Here is a 25,264-nt window from a genome sequence, read left to right on the forward strand (position 1 = left end):
CCATTCTGTGACACACTTGTGTCACAGAACGGATGGCGTCAGTGAAGTTCATCGCAGCCGGTACTGCAGTAATTTCTAATTTCTTTTTAATTAAGATGGGCATGGGCATGCATTCTTCACCAGTAGGTTTACTGAACCAAGAGTTTGGTGACCCAAAAGAGGGTGGGATCCCCAATGATCTGTAGAACAGGAAATGCATTCTCTCGTTAGAATGCGGCAGTGGGTCATTCATGAGTGGCACTACTCCATTAATTTTCTATGAACCATGTCTGTGCATAGGAGATAGTTTTGTCAGATAAGAAAACCTCTTTAAAGGGGACAGTTTTAAGGCAGATCCTTCCCAGATCTCTTCTTGAATGTAATAGTAAATATTATTATAGTTGTTGTTTTATTATTTGCAGTAGCAATGTTTTTTTTCTTGGTTAGGTTTGCTTTACTTTGTTACAATATGTTTATCATGCTCCATTCAACTGCTGTAATGGTTGTATTTTGATACATTTCCAGTAGAAAACGAATAATAAAAAAAGTAGAATGTTCATATATACTATGATAAATTGAAAGATTGTTCATTGTGCAGCCTCCTTTATGTAGGTGGAATTGTTATTTCTACATGGTTGAGCAAGTATGCCTGGAGGTTTTAGAAATAAAAAAAAAAAAATCTCAAAAAAGACCCTCCGGAGCTGGAAATCTGTCTGTTTCTTCCCATGGGGTCAGTTGGCACAGAGTGAGACTGACACAGTTTTTATTTTTCTTTCAAGTCCGTTTCACTTCACCAAGAAGCAAAACAGGCGAATCTCAGCCTCGTGGGGTTTTTGTTAACAGTTTTACACTAAAAATGCAAACCATCCATTCTAGATTAGTGGCTTAATTTTAACAGCTGGATGTTTTCGCTAAGAACCCAGCTGTATGTCAAAGTGTTTGCCAACTGCAGAGTAAATATAGATTTTGTTTTGGGCTTTAGTAGGTAATAATTTGGAATTGCACCTTTGCCTTAACTCCATTTTTTTTTATAGAACTTTTTTTTAATCTTTTCTGGAGTCTTCACATATTATTATTAGGACCTCGTTTTTTTTTCCCTGTGTGTAAAATAAAAAAAATAACCTTTGGAAAATATTAACTTTTGATCCAACATAACATGAGTGGTAAATGTGCATAATACGGCATATAGCCCACTAACTGTTTATTTCACTCTATCAACATATGTATTTATCTGCATAGCTTTTTGCATGTCAACTGGCTGGCCTGTCAGCCGGTCTGTCTATCTAGCTACAGTATCGTTCAATGTTTTCTAAATTTTTATTTACACAGTAACAATCTAATAATAGTAGTGAGGGAATAACAACTATAAAAAAACAGTAGTGAGGGAATAACAAATATATAAAGAAAGATGTTTAGGACGGCACAGTTTCTAAAAAAAACCAAATAAACATCTTCCAGGATAAACGGGATCTTGCGTATGCCACGCAAACTTCTGCGCTGCACATGTCAACCAACAGTGCAGTCAACTCATATATTATGTGTATCTACATGTCAAAAGTTTGAACAATGAGAAACAGTTTTTGCTATCAGTATTTTTTAATTAAATATGATCAGGTAGAAAATATTTATGCCTTTTTTACGCAAAGGGTTTCATAGTCTTATTTGAGATTCAGCCAATGAAAGATGATATGTGCAGATGATCAAATTCAGATTGCTAGACCCTTATGGATGAATGATAATTTGTCAGATATAAGATAGTGAAGTGAAAAAGACTACATGAGGCAATTGATATATTGCTGTTCCTGAATATGATAATATAAACATAATACCACAACTCCTGGAGTGCGCAAGGTTTTTCTTTGTTTAGTTCTTAAAGCGAATGTACCATCAGGTACATTTGCTTTAAGTGTAGCATATCGATAGAGCGGTGCTGGTGCAGGGAACAGCTGGTGCTGCGGTCCTCTTTTTGAACCAACTGTGGCTTGGTTCCCATGTATGGTGCCAGTCTATTATCGGGTACCAGCCAGGGATGAAGTACTGGAGGCAGGCCGACCCGCCCCCAGTGGGAGGAAACCCCCGCCCCTCTGTGACGTGCCACAGCGGGGCGTTGGGTTTCCTCCCACTGAGGGCGGGCCGGCCCACCTCCAGTGCTTTAGCCCCTTTGTGCACGGGAACCAGGTTGGGGTTAAAAAAAAGGACTACCGGCTTCCCCGTCCCGTCACCGTTCTATTGATATGCTACACTTAAAGTGAATGAACCTGATGGTACAGTAACTTTAAACTGACCATAGACTCAAGATACTTGTCAGCCAAATCCACCAAGACTCTAATATTAAGAAGACTGCCAGACTTTTGTCCAGTTTCTGATGCCAGGGAAAAAAATGTCAAATTATACTTAATTTTCTCACTCACCTTATGACTACTTCTTTCGAAGGATTAACATGCAGCTTTGTCCAAGACAAATATGCTGGATAGTGGTGATACAGTCTACTTTAAAGAGATCATCCAGGCTCTCATTTCTACAAGCTGCTAAGTCCATCTCAATGTCTAAAGACCATATTACATGGCACAATAATCTGGGGGAAGTTCAGTTCAGCGCCCGCTTCCCTCTCGTTCCTTGCTTGCTGCCTGTGCTATTACACACATACAGCAAGCGGGGAGCAGGGGGAGGGGCCGCAGGGAGCAGAGGTAGTACCACTCCTATTACACAGAGTGATGCACAGCAAAACGTTGCTGCACAAATCGTGCTCTTTTAGCATATACTGTTGATAATTTCCAAACATACTAGTCCTCCAAGCAAAATCTGATAATATATATATCAATTTAATGTAATAAAATGTAATAAAAAATAATCTTAAACCTGCAGTACCTTTCTGTCTAGTCCAGGATAAAATACTCATAGACACATTTAGGTTGGGTTCACACTACATATTTCAGTCAGTATTGTCGTCCTCATATTGCAACAAAACCAGGAGTGGATTAAAAACACAGAAAGGCTCTGTCCACACAATGTTGAAATTGAGTGGATGGCCTCCATATAACAGTAAATAACTGCCATTATTTCAATACAACAGCCGTTGTTTTAAAATAACAGCAAATATTTGCCATTAAATGGCGGCCATCCACTCAATTTCAACATCGTGTGAAAAGAGCCTTTCTGTGTTTTCAATCCACTCCTTGTTTTGGTTGCAATATGAGGACCACAATACTGACTGAAATATACGTAGTGTGAACCCAGCCTAAAAGCATAAACCATACAAATACATAACCCCCGGGGCCCTTATAGTGCAATAGATCAACACAGGGGGGTATGGAATGCGGTACAAAAGCATATGAAAACAATGAAAAAATAATTAAAAAATAAATAATTAAAAAATAAATAATAAAAATAAAAAATATTATAAAGGTGTATAAAGTGTATAAAACAACTAGATCATATAAATAGTCATATAAATAGCCATATAGTCATTATACTGCAATGCTTCAAGTGTGTGGTCAGCACAAATGTGGTAGAACTGGTCTTTTGGTTCTTGGTCTGAAGCAAAAGACCTGTTCTGCCACATTTGTGCTGACCACACACTTGAACTACAGATAGTGAATGCGGTCAAGTTGTGAACTACCATTTACTGCTACGCTACAGTCAGCAGAAATCTAAACCTGAAGGATTTTTGCATAACCACATTCACTATAATTAGTTGTGATTTTAGTTGCATGACATTGTGATCTCATGTCACTCAAGGCCACAAGTCACCATGTAATCGTAGACTTATCTTTAGAACTATTAAGTAGCACAGGTTTCTAGGTTCACAGAAAGCAATGAATAAATTGCTGCATTTTATTTTATACATTCCTTTTAAGTGGCATATCATAAAATGAATTGAGTAGAATGCCTACTCAAATGTTATATATTAAGTACATACAGTGGTTTGCAAATGTATTCCTACCCCTTGGATTTTTACCTATTTACTGCCCAGAAACACTCTCAGTCCGGGCAAGGAGGGCATTAATCAGAGAGGCAACACAGGGACCCAAGGTAACCCTGAGACAGCTGCAGAGTTTCCAAGCAGAGACTGACTTATCTGTCCAAACAACCACCATAAGCAATACACTCTGAAGAGCTGGGCTTTATAGAAGAATGGCCAGAAAAAAGCCTTAGGAACATGGAATGTTCATGGAATAAGGTGTGCATAGAAAATGCTATACCTGATGCAAAACCAACATATCCCATCATCCCAAGAACACCAGATTAACTCTAGACCGAAACGTACACAACAGCGCAATTTACGATTTGCACCTGATAATCTGTACGCATGTGCGTAACTCTAGACCAAAATGTATGCAAAGATATAATTTACACTTTGCACCTGATAATCTGTACGCTTGAGCATAGATCAAAATGTACACTTCTACTGTACTTTTGTTATTCGTGAATGTTCGGTGAACACGAACGGAACCGATCACGATAATTTTTTTTTTTCATGTTCAAGATCTGCTCATCACTACTGATTAGCGTGGTACCAGCACTGATTAAACAATACAGCATAACCTCTCAAACATGTCCAGGATCCCTAACATTCCTTTTTTCTTTGCCATATAATCTTGTTATTTTCTCTATATAGCAGGATAAAAGAAACATTAATATTAATTAAAAATAAAAGTTTGCTATTGCTTGCTGCTTTGCACGTACTGGCGAATGCCATCAATATATTCATCTATTCACTATAATAACATAACAGATTTGTTGTGGTTGTCTCCTATTAGAAAATAAAAATCTATGGCTTTCATTATATTTGAGATTTCTTTTTACTTTTTTTTTCTACAGTGTTGTCATTGCTATATTACAGTGCTGTATCTGATTGCTGTGACCTTACACTCATTAACGTAAGAGTTTATGCTGCTATTTTTAAACCACATGACTTCTACAGGAATAAAGCAAAGGCCACCAGCGACATTCTGTTCAAGGGGAATCGATAAAGCAAACAGCTGACAAATCTCTCATATAAAGCACTTTGACAGCTTGCAGCTCTCTGCACATATTCAATTCATAGTCATATCACCTACTTCAATATATAGCTTTTTCGATTTTTTTTTCCTATACAATGATGCTACTGGCATAAAAAATGGAAATGTTACAGGATTGGAACTAAGCAAATAAATAACGTAAAGCTCTGCAATTTCGTATTCGCTTAACAAATCTGTCACTCAGATTCCCATGGTATCTAGGCTGTAACACATAAACTACATCACATTATGGCTGACAGCATTTTCCTGAATTAATTCAGCGATTCTTTGTTTATATGCCTGGCTTGATTGAATTTTTTTTCCTTCCTTTAAAATGTCTTATTTTATTTTCTTAGTTTGGGACACCTGTCTTAATAGAAAATATCACAGAAGAGCTTGATCCAATCTTGGAGCCTGTACTGCTGAGACAGACATTTAAGCAGAATGGAGTGGAATACATCCGGCTTGGGGAGTCTGTTATTCATTACAGCAGGGATTTTAAACTCTATATGACCACCCGCCTCCGAAATCCTCATTACCTTCCTGAAGTGTCTGTCAAAGTATGTTTTCCTCCTGTTATCCACTGAACAAGGAAATTATAGGAATTAGTAAAATTGGTAGAAATGCAAATACATTGGGGATAATGAATAAAGTACTGTGAAGTTATAATTGGACTGTGGAATTGTTTTCCCAATTCTAATAGTATTATTCTTGTATTTATGTGAATGTCAAAATAATACAGCTGTGCAATAGCACAGACAGGATGTGAGAGGATTTTTTTCTAATTAGACTTTAGAGCTGGTATTGCTTTTCACAGCTAGCTGCTTCTTTTAGCGGATAATACAGTGAAAACATGATCAATTACCAAGGACTAGATACTTTGTCTTGCGTGGATTTACATTAAAAAGCTGTACAGTGTAAAATATTATGAATCTATAGTATATTATATTACTTACTTGACTGGAGGGTAATCCTGGTAGAAGTTATGCAAAAGGAGACTTTTTAATAAATTTGTAAATGTCCTTGTCAGGTAATTCTACCTCTTTTACAGTAGTAAATCAGGGTAAGTAAAGGCATCCTAATGTCAAATATACCATCTATAAACTGCCACTGTAGTGTTAAAAATTATAGTATGGTATACCACTGTGTACTTAATTCCTTGGTCTATAAGGTGATGGGGGAAAATATGTGTTCTATAGCAAGTTACATACCTAAGAAAGAGAGGAATTTAACAGAGGAAGAGATGCAGAAAATGTGTATTCTCACCCATAAGACTTCTACCTTTTGAAGAACAAGGAACAATATTTCAAGATCCTATTTAGATGGTTTAGGTGCCCCAATCAGCTTTGAACAAAAGTTGGAATAATGAATTTTGTAGGGTTATATATTCACCTATAGTGGGCATGCCACAAACTAAAACATACTGGATGTCGATCTTCCAAAAAATATGCAAAAAAGGGTCAGTGGAGCCTCAGTTACGAGTCTCAAAACACAGGAATAGCTAGATATCCCTCCAGAGAAGGAAAGCCCGTTGCTAAGGGGTGCTTCCCAGTGGGGAGTTCACCAAACCACCCTGATACATAACCCCTTAAGTCCCACTCGGTTGCGAGAGAACTGGCTTCTATATAAGACTATTGGGAGGTCTAACTACTATATAAGACACTATTGGGGAGGGCTGGCTTCTACATAAAAGACTATTGGGAGATCTGGTTACTTTCTAAGACTATTGGAGAGAGCTGGCTATTATTAAAACTATGGGGGAGGGGTGGTATTGCATAAAAGACTATTATAGGGACTGGCTTCTATATAAGACACTATTCAGGAGGGCTGGCTACTATATAAGACACTATTGGAAGGGCTGGCTACTATGTGGGGCTCTAATAGTAGGCCTGGCTAGTATGTGGGGCACTACTGGTGGAGCTACTACATGGGGAACAATAATGGGATTACCTACTGCTTGAGGGATATAATGGGTAACTTTCATGTGGGGAAAATCACTTTAGGATAGGCAGTGCCAGGAATGCCGCACGCTGCTCTGACAGTGCCAGAAACGCTGCATGCACTCTTCATTAAAATTAAAGTTGGCCCGCGACTTTCTCCAATTTTTTAATTTTGGGCCACTGTGTAATTGAGTTTGACACCCCTGTCTTAGAACAAATTTCAGGGAAAGCAAAATGGTGTTTGGTAGCCTGTCACACTTGAATTACGTTCTATCCCATACATTACATTTCCTGAACTAAAGAATATAGATAGATAGATAGATAGATAGATAGATAGATAGATAGATATACATATATAGATATATATAAAATGGCTAACACATTTACTTTTTCCTTTATAGGTGGCACTGATCAATTTCATGATTACTCCAGTGGGCTTAGAGGATCAGCTGTTAACCATACTAGCTGCAGAAGAAAAGCCAGACTTAGAGGAAAGAAAAAATCTACTGTATCTTGAAGGAGCAAGAACCAGGTAATTCCCTGGTATAGTGAGAAGATTTTATTTAATCTTGGGTATATTGAGATATTAGGATATTAGTCCCAGCATAATGGCAATTATAGTTTTGTAACAGCTGAAGTGCCATAGTTTGACACTTGTGTGTTAAAAGCTCATTTAGACCTTCCATTGGCAACTTCATCAGATCTGACTGCAAGAATACTTTATGCAGTGCCATTATAATGAAAACTTTTAAATGTGCCCTTAAAATGATGGTGATGTCTATGGTGCCCCAACCAAGTCCTCTGCAAGTCCAACAGGCTCTCATATTATTGGTTACACAACAGATCTGGGACTGTTTTGTTGTTGCCAGTGGGACACAATGAATCCATGCTGTATGCTAGGGGGACTCGCTGCCCCCCCCCCCCCCTCACCATATGCTGTCACTCCACAGTTCTCCCAGGTTTGTAAATATGACAGCCAGTTTAGTCAACTGTCAAAAACAAGCTTTCAGGTTCCGCACTTCCTGTATGATCAAGGGAAGTGTGATTTAGCACTGCCTGCATTACACAGCATCCTGACCTAACCAGAAGCGGTCAGGGCACCAGAGGAGAGCAGGAGCCAAGACAGATGAGAATTATCAGGGGAACAGATTACTTAGAGCTGTGTTCCTAAATCGTGGCTCTCTAGGTGCTGCACAACTACAATCTCCATTATGTCATTATGGGAAGTGTAAGTGTGTAACAGCTGGAGAGCCACATATTAGGAAACAATGATTAAAGGGACAAATCACAAGAGGACAGTGGCACGGTACACTAGAGAGGACAGTGGCACAATACACTAAAAAGTACAGTGGCACAGTACATTAGAAGATAGTGGACCAGTACACTAGAGGGGGCAGAAACACAGTAAATTAGAGGACAGTGGCACAATACATTAAATAGGACAGTGGCACAGTACACTAGAGGGGACAGTGGCAGAGTACATTAGAGGACAGTAGCACAGTACATTAAAGAGGACAGTGGCACTGTACATTAGAGGGGACAGTGGCACAGTGCATTACAAATTTAACATCAGGGCCCATGATCCTCTAGGTATGCCCCTGGTTATTGTTGTATTAACTGGAAGCCACAGTGTAAGTGAGAAACACCTAACATAACAGTTGACCCTCTCTTTGTTTTGTCTGAATTTATTTATGAGTGAATATAAATTGTCAAAATAGATGGCACATCATTTTGTTATGGCATATTACTTGCTTCATAATACATGTTTATGTGCTAGGACAGAGCAAAGAAAAAAAACTTTGCATGTATTTGTGGAAGATATGACAATCCAAAGCAGCAAATAATGTGCAAGACTACACAAATGAAACTGAAGTTGAGAAACACTTTTAATTGCTTGCTTCAAAATATTTTATGGTCTGTGCATTTATTACTGGTAAAGTAGAATCTGAGATTAGAAATAAAGCAAGATCTAAAACATTAGCTGACATATGGCAAAGAGCATATGGTATATTTCCAAAACTTCCGTATAAATATTTCCACATTTAACAGAATTTTCATAAAATCTAAGTGTAGAGTCATGCAGAAGAGAAGGTCTGAAAACAGTTGGTTGCTTCACATAAATTATAGTTTGATGAACATTTTTAATATAAATCAAGTTTCATGTGAATATATTTTTTATTTTGAAGTTTCCAAGCTAAAGATAAATTAAAGTAAAATCGCCCAACCCCCCCCCCCCCCCCAAGTTTATTAAAAGTCGAAAGTAAGTAAAGCGTGAGTGCAGAAAACCTGCAGCTTATAATAAGGCACGCGCACACAATCCAGCTTTACTGTAAATCACCATATTCAAGCACTACTTTCCATCCTTGGTGAGGACAAGACATAAAAAGTTTCAAAGTTCTCAATTCCACCAGTGTGTTAACAATATACATATACAAGTCAATGCATTGTGACCACTCATGGTGATCTTATTCATGGTCATACAGCTATTACACCTTGTGCTCTATATAAAGAGGTAGTGATGACTTGTAGTGTAGTGATGTCTGAAGCATATGTATAACAATACCTGCAAATAGTTTGCAGTCCTGACTTCCTTGCATTCTATGTCTGTGTCCAGTTATCATTTGCAGGTCATGGGGTCAGTGAAGTTAGTGGTGTGTAGAGGAGACAATATAATTTACGGCCACTCTATAAGGCTATGTTCACACAACATATTTTTCGTATTTCTACGGCCATTGTTGCCAATTGCAAGTAGTTAATAGTAGTTAATACAAGATGATACGTTGGCCGGGTGTCTATGGGATCCTGGCCGGAGCATATACACATAGTATACTCTCTAGCCGGAACCCCTAGTGGCGTCGTAGAAAACCATATCAGTGTACACTATGAAGCGAGCGGCTGCAAACTTCATAGCATGCAGTAAAGAGTTCTCTGCGGAGAGAACTCTGCTGCCCAAAAGATCATCCGATGATTTTTTCAGAGACCGCCCGCTCCGTGACCCAGCCGGGTCACGGAACGGCCGGTCTCTTACGCCATGTGAACATGGCCTAAGACAGTATAATTTATGGACACCCCAAAGAGATTCTACAAATCAGCCACCTGAGCTACAAACTCATTTTGCCTCATGGCAGAAACAGCCTTGACAGCATGTTTACTCATCACTAAACCTGTAGTTTATATCATCCCTAATTCCTGCGCAAGTTAATGCTGCCCATTAGTGCCACTGCCATTTTAGAGAACAAATACATTTTTCTTTAATGGGCTTACTGCAAGAAGGTCCAGAAATGCCCTCCATGATTATCTAAAACATCCTATCTATATAAACTAAATACATCTATCTAACTAAACTAACTACAAAGGTTGACAATTTTCTAATTGTTAATGATTGCATGACTTTTGGGACCTTGGCGGGGTCTTCGGTTTGTAAGATATGACTGAGACCACCTTTTGGCCATGAATTTGCTTTTGTTCTGTGTTTTGTTTGCATTCTGAGCTCAGTCTGAACACTGTCCTATGCTTTCTGCTCAGTAAATTGTCTTCTTTGCCCCACCCCTCTTTTCCCTGCTATGTTCTTTCTAGCTACTTCACAGTTAACTTTGTTTTGCTTTAGTGACTGACAGCAGTTTTTTCCATTCACCTTTGCTGTTTTTGTTCCTGTGGTCCAATCTGTGGTCCAATCACCTTTTGGACTGGGTTCCTGGTTTCCTATTAAAAGTCTCAGTGTCTGCCTATACCATGCTGGCTATTGAGTCTAGTTGCCCCTAGTAAGCTTAGCTCCTTCTGCAATTTTTCTTGTATGTTTCCTTATCTGGTTTATCTGACCTCTACTCTGTTACTCCGACTATCCTGGTATTCCGCCTGACCTGACCTTTTGGCTTGTGACTTGACTTCTCTTTGGATTATGTTTTTGTACCTCTGCTGCCCGCTTGTTGTGACCTTGGCCTGCCTGACCATCCCTACTTGTTTGTTCTGCCTGCTTTCAGTGTTTACATATACCTTATTTCAGAGACAGTCTCCCAGTTGTCTGCAGGCGCCTAGGGCTAATTGTGGCAAGAAGGCAGGGACAGGTGGCGGAGAGAAGTGTAGGATTCGCTGTCTGTGTCCGTCCCTTCCCTAGCCAAATGCAACACTATTCATAACACTTTAATATCTATTTAGCAGAGGAGATTGTTAAAATATAAAAAATTTCAATCATTTGTTTTTGTACTAGAGTAAGACTTTGCTTTTGTATACAAGCATTAGGTATTGGTGAAACAAAGAATGAGCTGTGCAAAGTTTAAATGTAGAAGTAACCCAAGCAGAGTGAAAATGTGATCACTGGTTGCATGTTTTAAGTATACATTGGTTTTATATGACTAAGAGTCTTAAGTGTAGGTAGAGAATTAAATCAGTCAAACACTGATGAATGCCTCATAGAGTCTATTATAAAATAATTCACTTGAGGCACAATTTGTAAGCAGTTGAGTTGGAATTTGACGTGCTTAGGAATCTATGACAATTAAATTACTGTGAGGGCCTACTTGGGAATATGTCGCCCAGCAAATAGAAATAGCTGCCTACACTATGCTGGAATCCTTCATGCACTATTTCCATGATTCTTAATATCAATAACATTTCTTTATAGAAAACAGTTGAAAGAGATAGAAGATCAGATTTTGGAAGTATTATCTTTGTCACAAGGAAACATCTTGGAGGACGAGAGAGCTATTGACATTCTTTCCTCAAGCAAGAAGTTATCCCAGGAGATCCAGGAGAAACAAGAAATAACAGCTAAGACAGAGAAACAAATTGATGAAACCAGAGATGGCTACAGACCAGTATGTATATTTTACACCAATTTAGCTTGTGTTTTTTCTAGACTTTCAAAAAAAAAGAAAGAAAAAATGTACACAAAACAACCTATTACTCTAACAAAATAAAAATTAATAAATATTATCAAACAGTTGTATGACATTGATATTGTTTTGTCAATGTACCTCTGTTTATATAAATAATTTGCCATAAATGAATAGTGCAAAAGAAGACAAAAAGAAAGTTGTCATATATCTTTTTACATGAAATGCCTCATGGTATGTTCACACACTTAGGTTTTTAATTGCAATTATTGAAAACAAAACCAGTATTGGATTGCAAAGAATAGAAATCTCAGTCTGTCCTTTATGAATTTCCCTCCATCTATATGTTACTGACTTTGGCTTCAATAATTTGAAATTAAAAACCTCACTTTGTTTACACACCCCTTTGTCCTGCCCATTCTTTACTAGGAATTGGCATCTCACCCAGTTTTACTTGGAATCAGCTGTTTTCTATCCTCCTCCAAGCTAACCTCAATTATTGTTTTTTAACCAGGTCTGATGACAAAACTACCATCAGTGGCAACCAGTTCACCACTGCTGGGAGCTTTGGCAATGAACCAGGAAGCCTGTAAAAGTCCAAACGTGAAATTTTTACTCCTGTAAACGAAGCTGGTTGGAATCTATTGTCAATTGATGCAAATGAATATAGGGGGGCATGGTTTGGTTTCAGGCCTACCAGAGAATAGCGTATTTTTTTGAAGGAGAGAGTCAGCATTGTTACCAGTAATGAAACAATCATTATTTAATGGTCTTATATGTATGCTATAAATGAAGGATTGACTAGTAAGTTGGTGAGAAGAGCTCCTACTTCATGGGTCTTATAGTGTTGGCTCTGTATCAATTATAGTGACAGTTGTGAAAAGCACTGAATAAAAGTCTTTAAACGCTTGGGTAAAGTCTTCTGTTTTATTCAGCCATTTGTAAAATATATCTTTTTCTAGGAGAGATGAATGTCAACCTATATGGCTGTTTCCACTGGGGTTGTAAACCACAATATCAAGAAAGTAAACCATGAACCCCTAATTTTTATTGTACAGCTATGTCTTGGTATCCTAGAACACTAAAAAAAGACAACTAACAACCTCTGTCCCTGTTTTGGGGGAGTGTCTGGGAGTCGGTTTATTTCTATTGGCCATGTTAGAGTAAACATCAACTCTTTTAGGGCCTTTTGGCACATAGGAACTGGACCATCATAGTCTGGCTCTGTTTCAAAGAAATAATGGATACACTATAGGAACTGTTGGTTGTAGTAACCGATTTCATGAGCACAAGTTGTGTAAAAAGTTAATTTTCATTTTTGCCTGTCCTTCTGACTTCCATTCTTGTACCATTCCGCTATCTCCAGTTTGACCTGTATCTGAATGACTATTCTTTATTGTGTGTGTTCGTCTGTCTGTCTTATCTCGTTCTGTGTTTTACTTATCAGTCTTGAAGGCCTAGTGCTAGGGATTGCCTGTCTTCCATCCAGGTCCTGGGTTCCCTTACAATACATATATACTTATGTATAGAAATGAGCGAATCGCTTATGAAAATGGAGCAAAGCACTTTGTTTGATCGGCGCTCCGCTCATCAAGCCACCAGCCTTTCAGTGCTGCTCGGCTCCTGCTACTTCCTTCCAGGATGCAAGGGAAACGCTGGATCCAATCCAGGAAAACTGGGAGAAGTTTCCCATGATTTGATCCAGCTTTAACTGTCATCCTGGGAGAAGTGGCAGGGAGGGTAGCAGGACTGGAAGGCTGGCGGCTTGATGAGCGGAGTGCAGGTCAAACAAAGCGCTTTACTCATCTCTACTTACATAATTTTGGGTCAGTTCCAATGTGATGACACATAACAGCTTGTCTGGAGACTGTTATAGGTGTCCTATGTGTGTTGCCCTTTTTTCTTACAATTTATAGATGTGCATTTTCAGTATTTCTATTTATTGTGTCCTATTCTCTTTTTCCTATTTACTATCCTGTAAGACTCAAACTGTTTTATGGATTTGTTCATACTCTATTATCTATTTCAGTGTTCCAATACTTAAACCATTGAGGGCTGCATTGCAGGAGTGCTTCAGTGTACACGCTTTCATTTCATGCTCAACAGGGGTTTCTTCATTATTAATTACTATTGTTAAGCTGCTATTTTTACTTGTATTGTAAGTGTGTGATGTTAAAGATTTTGAACAGTTCACTTTTAAGAGCATTTCCCTCAGTTCTGCAAATAATTCAGTCTTTATATTATTATTAATTTTTTAAAATTATGGTATTTGAAATGCTATTTTCTAATATTTTTAGTGTTCAGTGTTTCAGCACAGTGAGGTTTACAATGTCATATTTCAGAAATTAAGGAGTGCCTGTCAAATCATTTATACCCGATTCTCTTCCGAATTGTATTGTGGAAAGCAAATCTTGATCTAAACATAAACATTTTTCAAAGCTGATGGTTTATAGTCCTGTGCAGGAAAGACAGTGCCCTGAATTGCCCTTGCAAAAATCTAATTTTCAAACACTATCCTGAATTTGTATGTGTGTTTCTCTGATGAGATCATCCCTCATTCCTTGAGATATTGTCAGCTCATCACATGCAGGCATTGATGGAAAATAAGTATTCAAAATTGCAGTATATGAAAATATCAATGCCTTTAACTGTGCTATACACATTAGGGGGAAGTAATGAAAAGTCTTGTAAAGTCTGCTTGCGTTTTCAGTTGCTCCCGAAATCTTGATTTTAGAAAGTTGCACATGCCGACATTAATTTGGCTCTATTTATAAACCTTTTCCTGCATCAGTTTTTTTTTTTTTAGATTGATTTCAAAGGAAACTGACCAGTTTTCAGTTACCTTCTAATCCTGTATCCGGTAGGTACCTTTAGCTTGGCTCTGTAATCCCATGCCTTTGGAAAAAATTATCTTTATTTTGTGCTGACAGTGTCACAGAAGCGGGTCTGTGATATTGTTTGCATTCAACACGATGGGGGACTTTTATGAAAGGGTATGCGAATTCTCCCCTTCTCCCTGGCGTACACCTGCTGTATGCCCCACTTGGGGGGGCGTGACAAGGTGTGGTGGAGGCGTGGCCTCCTCCTGCACCTCATTTAATGATTTACGCCTGCTGGCAGGCGTAAATCATGATCCAAATCTACACCTGCTGGAAGCAGGTGTCGATTTAGTACGCTGGGCACAGGTTCGCGCGCCCGGTCAGCCAGATTCACTAAGAGGCATGCGCCTCTTAGTGAATCCTGCCAGTGAAAAGGGGACAGGGCCTAATATAAGACCAGCGTAGTCTTCATAAATCCCTCCTCTGTGTTCAGACCACACTGCCTCCTCTGAGAATGATTGAAAGCAAGCTCATATTATAGGCCAAAGCTGTATTCACAATTCTGCTGGTTGTCACTAGAAACTGTGGGCAAGTCTGTGAAAAGACACAGCCCTAATTATTTAGCTGAATTTACTTAATAGTTTTTCTTACACCAGATTACTTTGACACTTCTCATAATGCAAAATATTAGTAATATGAGTAAGTACATGCTGGCAGCAATGAATGCTGGGGGATTGCTCTGAAACCTGAAGAGTTGTGAATTTTGAACTGACTGGCTGAGTGGGTAATTGATCAGCTGGGCTGTAAAGCTGCAGCTGGAAAAGCTGGGTATGTCACGTACACGGCAGCCATCAGTGAGACCCAGGAGTGGCGCTACAAAGGCATGAGACTTCTCTTCTAACCTTTTAAGTAGTTTATTAAATAGGTGAGAATATACTTAAGATTTAATTTTGATTTTTTTTTCATTGCATATGTCATACTTGCTGACAGTCTATAAGATTGCTGATAAATTTGCCTCTTTGTTCTTGCTAGCTATTGCAGAGCTAAAATATTAACCAAGTAATATTGTGCTCTTAACAGGTTGCTAACCACTCCAGTGCCATATTCTTTGTCATCTCAGACCTGGCTTATATTGACTCAATGTATCAATATTCCTTAGCATGGTTTATAAACTTGTATGTCAATGCTATTAAGAAAAGTGAAACATCTGCAAATCTACAAGAAAGGATAACAAAACTCAATGATTACTTTACAAACAGGTAGGATCACCAACAATGACTGTATGAAATAAGTGACTTTGAGTTGTTGAGTTTTGCTGCATCTTTCAGCAGAAATGATTTTTGTCAAAAAGTAGGGCAAATCAAAAATTTTGCCCCTGACGTGATACATTTTGTGCATCTCTATAGACACATTTACAAGAAGGGAGGAGGTGCTAATCCATTACATATGGCCTTCTTCACATGACTCTAAATACCTTGCAGACTGAAAAAATGTGGATCAATGAACCACAAAAAAGAATACAATATTACTTCCAAATTTACAGATCAGTTAAAGAATGGAAAGTATGTTATGGCATGCTTGGAATGCTGTTACACGGCTATGCCAACTGCTGGCATCACTAGGTGTTGCCAGGAAAACTATCCACTAATATGGACAACATAAGGATGGAATCCCTATGCCATCCGTATTTTTCACAGACCCATTAACATCTATGGACGAGTCCACTCCGGTAAAAAAAAAGGGTTTTGTGCATTGTCCCATAGGAATCAATAGGTTCTATACTGTTTGTAATTACAGATCCATAATTATGCAAGGTATTATAAAGTCATGTGATTGAGGCTTAAGACTTGTAGTACATATTGCAGCATAGACCTTTTCATTGCCATACTTATAAAAGCTATTTGATGAGAGGAGAACTAATGTTTTTGAGGCAAAAATACAGCTGTATTTTTGCTTAAAAAAGGTTGTGTGAACATACCCTAAACTTTCTTTCTGAGTGAACACAGCCCCTGGTCTTGGAAGGGCCAATAACAACTGATATAGCCAAGAAAGATTTATGCATTTTGACATGTACGTTATGGTTTTGTATTAAAGAAAACCTGTTTTAAAAAAAAACTAAATGTGAGCATCTCAACCCCATCATTTGCTGTTTTCAATTTTAGTTTTGAATTTGACTGTTGCCAGGGCTGCTTTTACAGGGTCGAGGCAGCCTCCCAATATCATCTTCCTGCTTTACTTACCAATAAATACTAAAAGGCTGAACAAATTTTCTTGTGTTTTCAGGCGTAAAAAAGTCTAATGAGAGAAATTGTTCCCATGGACACTGCCTCTTCAATGCCAGTCTTTCCTGCATCTAAAGAGGAAAGCTTTATAATGTGACAAATTGTTGTTTCTCTAAAAATAAAAAATAAAAATATTAACTTATTTTTCTGATGTAATTAAAAAGAGGGAAAACTTCATTAATTAAAAAAAAAAACTATTTTCTTTTGCATCAGCTCCTTCGGTTTCATCTCAAATCAACCTTAATATAAAAACGCTTACCTTGTAATTACATGGCATGAAATAGCATAATCTATAAGGCTAAGGTGGTAAAATAGCCACTAGGACAGATTTTATTTGACATACAGTAAATTTTATGTCACATAGATTTGTAATGTTCTTAACCTATTTCAACACACACTCCATGTCAGTACAGATGTAGCATAAGAATGTTCCTAAATGCAACAAATCACAGTTTAGTTAAAGACGTGGTCTCACAAAGAAAAAAAAAATATTTTTAGGCTATGTTCTCACAGAGTATTTTTGTTTTTCAGTTCTTTGATCAGTATTTTGCAACTAAAACCAGGAGTGGATTGAAAACACAGGAAGGCTATGTTTACACATGTCATTTGATGGCAAATAACAGCCATTATTTACCATTAAATGATGCCATCTACTCAATTTCAACATTTTGTGAACATAGCCTTTCTGTGTTTTCAATCCACTCTTGGTCTTGGTTGAAAAATACTGACCAAAATACGGAGCAAAAATACTGTGTGGGAACATAGCCTTAAACAAAATGGGATATAATCAGCTGAATACAAAACTTCACATTTCTATAACCCCTGGTTATCACCAGTACAAGGCCCATGTACATAACATGCAGCATCAACAACAGAAATTTAAGAGGAGAAATTCCTTGGGAGTTTTCATCTGTAGGTCACAGTTTTTGATTACAGATTAGTTGATGTCCTGTCTACCCAATGCAAATTCCACATAGGAAGTGCAAGTGATACATCTCTAAATTCTTCTTCCACATATGTATTTACATATCCATAGTATATTTGGTGCAGATTCCCAATGAACAAAATTAGATTCAGATAAGCAGAAGGAGTGGAATTCATGTAAATTTTGACTAAGGTATTTTAACTGATTCCATGCCAAAGTCCATGTCATAATCTACTGTGTGAACATGCTCCTATTAATGACCAACCATGTCATGTATGGACTATCCGGGAACTCATCGGGTGATGGGTTCAACAGATTTAACAGAAGTTATGCCGAGATTTTTTTGTAGCTTAAGACAATTATGCCTCTTAATAAAATTGGTGCATCTTACACCAGAATATTTTTACTTAACACCAGCATGTGAGAGCTGGTCATAATAAATTTCCCTCTGACTTAGTGATTTGTTATATTTGGTTTGCCAAATGAACCACGGTTATTGGTTTGTCTGCAGTAAACAATGTCTGACATTTTTTTTTCTAGATTTAGGGCTTAAATTAATTCTTCTATGAAGTTTGCATCCAAACATTATAAATTCAGGTACTTCAAATAAATCTCATAATAATGTCATAAAATGTGCTGTTTGAAACAGTTACTAGTTTACTATGGTGTTATGGCACCTCGACCACATTAACTTAAAGGGGGACATTTATTATGGTAAAAAAGCATATTTTTTGTAAAAAAAAAAAATGGCCAGATGCAAATAAATTTATTCGCAAATGGCAATTTTGTGAATAAGTATTCGCATCTGGCCATTTTCCACTCTGTATGCGAGGGGGGCGGAGAGGGGGAGTGGAGGAGGGCGGAACAGGGGTGCGGACTCAGAGTCCGCTAAATTCATCATTTTGTTCGCTATAAAATAGTCAGGAAACCTTCTCCAGCTCTGAGACAGCATAGGTTTCCTGGCGCGCGCACTGATGCCCACGGGATTTATGTAGAGGTGGTGCGCCTCTACATAAATCTTCATACTGTCTGAAATGCTTTATATTTTACCCCCTGAAATTCATTATAGAACATGCTAAACACCCTAAAATTTATTATAATGTTACTGTGGCCCCTAAAGTTAATTTTAATATACGCTGACTCCTTCCCCCCCCCAAATAGTTATAATATACATTGCACACACATTACTTATTTCAGTGACCGCTATTATTATCGCTAGAGATCATAAATACCCTATAAGTGAATACAGTGCAGTTCCATCCAGTGATTCACAGGGGATGTCCTGTAGGTAGGCTCCTCAGTAGCCAGGTCCCCCCTGTAGATAGTAACCCCAGTAGTTAGGAACCCCTTCACAGGTCGCATCTTCAGTAGCCAGGTCCCCCTGTCGGTAGCTTACCCAGTAGCCAGTAGACCCCCCCTTCATACATAGCTTACCTAAACCCTCCGCAGGTAGTATACACAGTGGCCAGGTCCTCCACTGTAGGTAGTATTCCCAGCAACCATCCCCCCATGGGTAGTATCCCCAGCAACCAGGTTTCCCCTGTATGTAGTATGCGTAGTAGTGTTTCCCTAGTAGGCAGGTCACTTCACTATATTTACCTAACCTCACGACACCCAGATGTTTTCCCTTTCATTCCTGTCTTTTCCTCCCCACTGTGGCAGAGAGCACTCTGTCCTTTTAGCAGGGGCATGTCTTTTAACTATCCTTATTTCAGAAGCACCCTTTGCACCCCTCACAGCCTGAAAGTGGTCAGCACCTAGGGTGGATGTTGCACCCCCCCCCACCCCCCTCCCGGGGCTAGAAATGGTCCTGCAAATTAGATCAGAGGTGGCCAAACTTGCAGATTTTATAGGATCAAAGATCAAATGTGTTTGGGGTCCTCAAAACCTGCCTAGATGATGAACAAATAAGGCATGTTGGATTTTATTATGTCCTACAATGTATTATATACTATGTAAGCTGTACTAAAATAATGAAAAAGCTTTAATACCATGATCACTTACAGAAATGTTTCCTTACTTCCTTTTTCAGCATATATGAACATGTCTGCCGATCTCTGTTTGAAAAGCACAAGCTCCTGTTTTCAGTCTTGCTCTGTGTGGGTTTACAGAGGAATAAAAGTTTGATTAGTAATGATGAATGGCACTTTCTTCTCACTGGTGGAGTAACACTAGAGATACCACATCCAAACCCAGCCCCTGAGTGGCTTAAGGATAAATCTTGGGGCGAACTTCTTCGACTTTCCACATTTCCACTCTTCAAAGGATTAGATGACCACTTCTGTTCAAATGTATGTAAATACAATATTATTATGTATATTTTATGTAAATAACCCTAGGCTATTACACATAATTATCCGCTACACTGATGTTTGAAGTGTCTACCACTAAAATAGATGGAAAGAAATTACTGGTCTTGTTTGGCATATTTTATTAAGCCTGTTTGTATTTATTTTGCCTTCCAAATATTACAGTCTGTTTTTCTTGGCAGGCAAAAATGTTTATTTTTACCCATTGAGTGGTCAATGTTTACAAGACATTTAAAGGGAAACTGACAGCACAGATACGCATATGTCCATTCTGCCAGTTCCCAGACACATTGCTTACATACAGTACCAGGCTATGTTCACACTACATATATTTGAGGCTGTATAGCAACCAAAACAAGGAGTGGATTGAAAACACAGAAAGGCTCTGTTCACACAATGTTGTAATTGAGTGGATGGCCGTCATTTAATGGCAAATATTTGCTGTTATTTTAAAACAACGGCTGTTGTATTGAAATAATGGAAGTTATTTACCGTTATATGGCGGCCATCCACTCAATTACAACATTATGTGAACAGAGCCTTTCTGTGTTTTCAATCCACTCCTGGTTTTGGTTGCTATGAGGACCTGACATGAGGACCAAATACAGCCTCAAATATACATAGTGTGAACCCAGCCCCATTGTTAATGCTCTGTGATCCGGCGTCCTCAAGAAAAAAGCATCTTTATTCCAGACTCACAGTGTCACATATGTGTGTAGTGTGTTTTGGTACCACGTGCTTTCTGTGTGCCTATCTTGTCCAGTCTATCTTCATGTGGTGCAGTTTTGGTATTGAAGACTCTGCTCCTGGTATTGTCAGAGTTAAGATTTCACCGTTATCCTGTTTATATGTTGCCCTTTAATTTCGGTTGTTTATCTGTGCCATCTTGCAAGATTATTACTACCATCATTCCCTGTCATTTCATGATGAGTTGCCATTTAAACATTGCTTTTAACATAAATATGTGTAATAATTTCTTGTGCGACTGTAAGCTGGTCTCCCTATTCTGCCCTACCATATGTATTGGGGGTTTATGAGCATTGAAAGCCATTGGTTAAACTCAGGAAAGGCTAGTAATGGCTACTCCTGGTTTTGTAGTAATGCCCCATCAGTGTTGATACAGTAAAATAATATTTTGAAACATAGCTTTAAAAATTCTGAACATAGCATCTATATTTATATATCCCATGCTGTTTGTTTTCTTAAGCTATCAATGTAATGATTAATCCAGAAGTCAGTGGAAGCACATCATCGTGTCAGCCTCCAGTGATTCATACACAAACCTCTGTAAGATGTTTGAGTTTTAATAGTACTAAAGAACAAGTAAACCTACAAATAAATATAAAATGTACATTAAATAATTTTGTCCTGCCTTGTGATATACTATAATTAGAGATAAGTAAAGCAACTCCAGTGAAGGAAATTTTAGCAAAATCCCTAACCAAATTTGCAAAAAAAAAAAAAAAAAGGTTTATTAAATTTTCTGCACTCATCCGGTGTGACAGCCTACTCAGCCAATCACTGACTAACTGACATGACACAGCAAAGTGGCCAGTGATTGACTGAGCAGGCTGTCACGCTCAAGACACAAGACTGACAGCCTGCTCAGCCACTGGCCATGGCACTGTCCTTTCTCAGTCAGTCAGTGATTGGCTGAGCAGAGAGCGACAGCCCACTAAGCCAATCACTGAGTAGGGACAGCGCCGCGACCAGTGATTGGCTGAGTGGGCTTTCAATATTGTGTTTTGATAGTTACAGCCTGCTCAGCCAATCACTGAGCCGCTGCGCTTTACCTCAGTCAATGATTGCCTGAGTGGGCTGGAGGTGGCTGAATATATGAAATATCACTGGGGGAGGGTGGTCAGGTAAGTATAGATTGCAATTTTATGTATCTTTTTGACAACACCTGTAGACAGGGGTGGATCTGCCATGAGGCCAGTTAAAGTGGCTACCTCAGGTGGCACCTACAGGATGTAAAAAAAAATCCCAGCCCAGGAGCTGGTTGCCAGGGCTCCTGTCAGCACTTGGTGAATGAAGGGTGCTGCGCCTAACACTTTATTTGAAAGGTCTACCAATGGACTCTCACAGGTAAATGCGGCGCTCTGATTGACAGAGCAAAGAACCATTGGATTCTTGCCCTGCCAATCACTACTCCTCTAATGGCCACAGGCAGTTTTATGCCTGCAATCACAGAAGGCACCTTTCTTTAGTTTGCCTCAACAGTTTTTCTGGTTATTATTTGTTGCATAAAATAGAACAAGGAGAGATAAATGCATGTGTAGTGCTAAGCTGCAGTTATTTAAACAACAGGAAAGGGCATGAACATATGGCCAGTACAATTTAATAAAGTAATTGCCGTAGGAAATTTTTCATGCAAATCACAAATGCTATTTATGAAATAATACTGTGAGGATTAAGCTCTGAAAGGTCATCAAGTTGAATTATTTTGTTTTCCTCAATTCATTTTATATGACTGATTGTCCTGGCTCATAAATGCAATGTCGGAAACTGCAGATAAAGTCTGGAACATTATTGCTTCCATTCAGAATCTGTTAACAGGAGGGCAAGTTTCCTTAAATTCTGAGAAATGTTATCTGCCAAGAGTGCACACAAATGTTTATGATGCTGCTATAGTTTACTGGAGAGATACTGAAGCCAGATCTGTGACCATATAAAACAATGATGACATATTTATAAGGCTTTTTGACATATTTAAACAAGAACTGTTGTAATTACTAACTCTTTCCAATTCACTTTGTTAATGGGCCCTTTACTTACTGAACTTGAGTCTTGCTAAAATTACTTTTTCCTCTAATTTGCTTTGTATATGCTATAAATATCTGAGTAAAATGGAAAGAGGATGGGGATACATTATTAAGAAATGGCTATAAAGAATGGTAAAAAAAATATAATTCTTTCCATAAAATAAAGGATTCTGAATATTGTTTCACAGATTCAGTGTTAGGCTATGTTCACACTACGTAAAAAACACAGCCGTATTTCATAACATTACAATCATCACAGCCATAGCAGCTGTTGCAGGCCCCAGAGGCTGAGCAGTACAGAAATGGTGGCCAATTTTGTGGGGGAAACATAGTGGTGGCTTTTTGATTTCTAGCTCTACTAACTTTTAGCAAAATTACTGCTATATGACACTATTTTTTTATCTTGTCATATTATACCCTTTCAGTGTAATTTTTAATAACTAAGCTCCATATATTCCAGTATGATGTTTGGATAATAGTTTGGAAAGTTAACTTTGTCATCAACTGCCTTGCTCAGGTCTGGTTTTTGCCATAGCATAACCGAGACACCTCATGACATTATTTTACCTTGGAAATAGACAATGAAGCTTTTAAGAGGTTGTAAATTGTTAGGGAAAAAAAGGATCATGCTGACTCCTCGTAAGCAATCACAGTAGAAAATAGGAAGGCTTTTCAGAGCAAAGTGGACCAATCAGAGGGGAGCCAACTGGGGTGTTTCAAGGGGCTGCAAGGTCTTAACTTTAGAAGCTATGGATGTTGCAGTACCGCTCATATCTGGGCGTCTTCTTTAATCAGAGGTATTCACTCTCTCTTTTCTTTTCCATCTGGCCCAGACAACCATGACAATTTCTTCCAGGTACAATTTAACTCTTCATTACCTTCCATACAAATATCTTAGGGCCCTATTACACATGACAATTATCGTGCAAATTATCGTTATATTAGGAACACAGAAAAAATACAAATTTGGTCAGCTCTTCTAGAACACTATTCACACTAGGCAGGAGCACGATGCTATGGCTGAAGTTGCAAATACACAAAAACACAGAGAAATGCAACGGCTCACCGTAATGGAAAGAATGTCCCAATGTCCCATAGGCTGCAGGCATAAAGTGTTTGCAGTCTTTGGGACTAAATCTAGGAGCAGGATGTTGATAGTTCCTGCTCCTACATTCCGTTTACATTAATGTATAGCCCACTAAGCCTGCGTTACAGTAAGCGAGCAGAACATCAAAGTGAGCTGTGGTTAAAACAACAGTGTCACAATTTCCACCGGAATCCCACGGCACCCCTAGCGGGTTCTCACTACACCCTGGTTGGGAACTGGTGCTTTAGGGTAATAGAAGGGAAAAGTATGCAAAATAGCTCTCCTATAGAAAGAAGAAAGTGCATTTCTAGTCCTAACTATAAACCTGTAAACCAATATCCAACCCTTTAAAAAGTCTTTTCTATACTAGCTTTGTCTTTGGAAGGAGAATTAATATGTTTTGGTTGGTTGATATGAGGAGTCATGTGTCAGGGCTGTTCAAAAGCTCAAACATTGACTTCTAACTAGAGATGAGCGAACCTCGAGCATGCTCGAGTCCATCCGAACCTGATCATTCGGCATTTGATTAGCGGTGGCTGCTGAAGTTGGATAAAGCCCTAAAGCTATGTAGAAAACATGGATATAGTCATTGACTGTATCCATGTTTTCCAGACAACCTTGGAGCTTTATCCAACTTCAGTATCCACCGCTAATCAAATGCCGAACGATTGGGTTCGGATGGACTTGAGCGTGCTCAAGGTTCACTCATTTCTACTTCTAACCCATCTATGGTAACAGTACAGATATTTTTTCCTTTTGTAGGCAGACCATTTTGTGTGCCTGCTGCTCAGATATTGTGCCCACTTCTTTGTGTATCTTTGGCTCTATCCTCCTAATCTTGTATAACCCTTTATATCTTCAATTCATACATTTTGAAAACCAGTCTCTATTAAATGGCCCCATTTTACATTTCTCCTAATATAACTGTTTTGCAGTATTTTCTTGCAACACAAATATATTTGTTTCATTTGTGTGTTTTTTTTTCTTTTTTGCTTATTGCATTGAACCAACTTCCATGCAGAGACACTGATAACAAATGCTGTTTTACATAGAAATACTCTGCTGGATTCACAGCTGGTCATGAGCAATTGAATAGTTTTGAAATAAATGGCAATTACTTAATGTTTCAGTGAATTATAGATTTTAGGTGACTGTTTAATAAGGGTAGAAACACTTAACACAGTTAGTATTGGATTTTCAAATAATAAAGAAAAAGTTCAGAGTTGTCTAATCCAAAGCAGGACAGTTCCGACTTGTTTATACCCAGAGCGTTTTCATGTGTGTCTACACTATAATTTCTGTAAACGTTCCTGTAGCTGCACTACA

At 38.4% G+C, this 25,264-nt stretch overlaps 1 protein-coding gene across 1 annotated transcript in view; it reads left to right on the plus strand.

The window, feature by feature from the left end:
* Nucleotides 1-25,264, plus strand: part of LOC138783023 (dynein axonemal heavy chain 3-like) — an 877,176-nt gene that overhangs the window by 762,287 nt on the left and 89,625 nt on the right. Inside the window, exons 62-66 of the mRNA XM_069957145.1 lie at nt 5,336-5,539; nt 7,321-7,451; nt 11,541-11,733; nt 15,651-15,829; nt 19,810-20,068. Of these exons, the coding sequence (XP_069813246.1) occupies nt 5,336-5,539; nt 7,321-7,451; nt 11,541-11,733; nt 15,651-15,829; nt 19,810-20,068 (966 nt within the window). The remainder of the gene's footprint in view (nt 1-5,335; nt 5,540-7,320; nt 7,452-11,540; nt 11,734-15,650; nt 15,830-19,809; nt 20,069-25,264) is intronic.

Source organism: Dendropsophus ebraccatus, chromosome 1, assembly GCF_027789765.1.
Source record: "Dendropsophus ebraccatus isolate aDenEbr1 chromosome 1, aDenEbr1.pat, whole genome shotgun sequence".
NCBI lineage: Eukaryota > Metazoa > Chordata > Amphibia > Anura > Hylidae > Dendropsophus > Dendropsophus ebraccatus.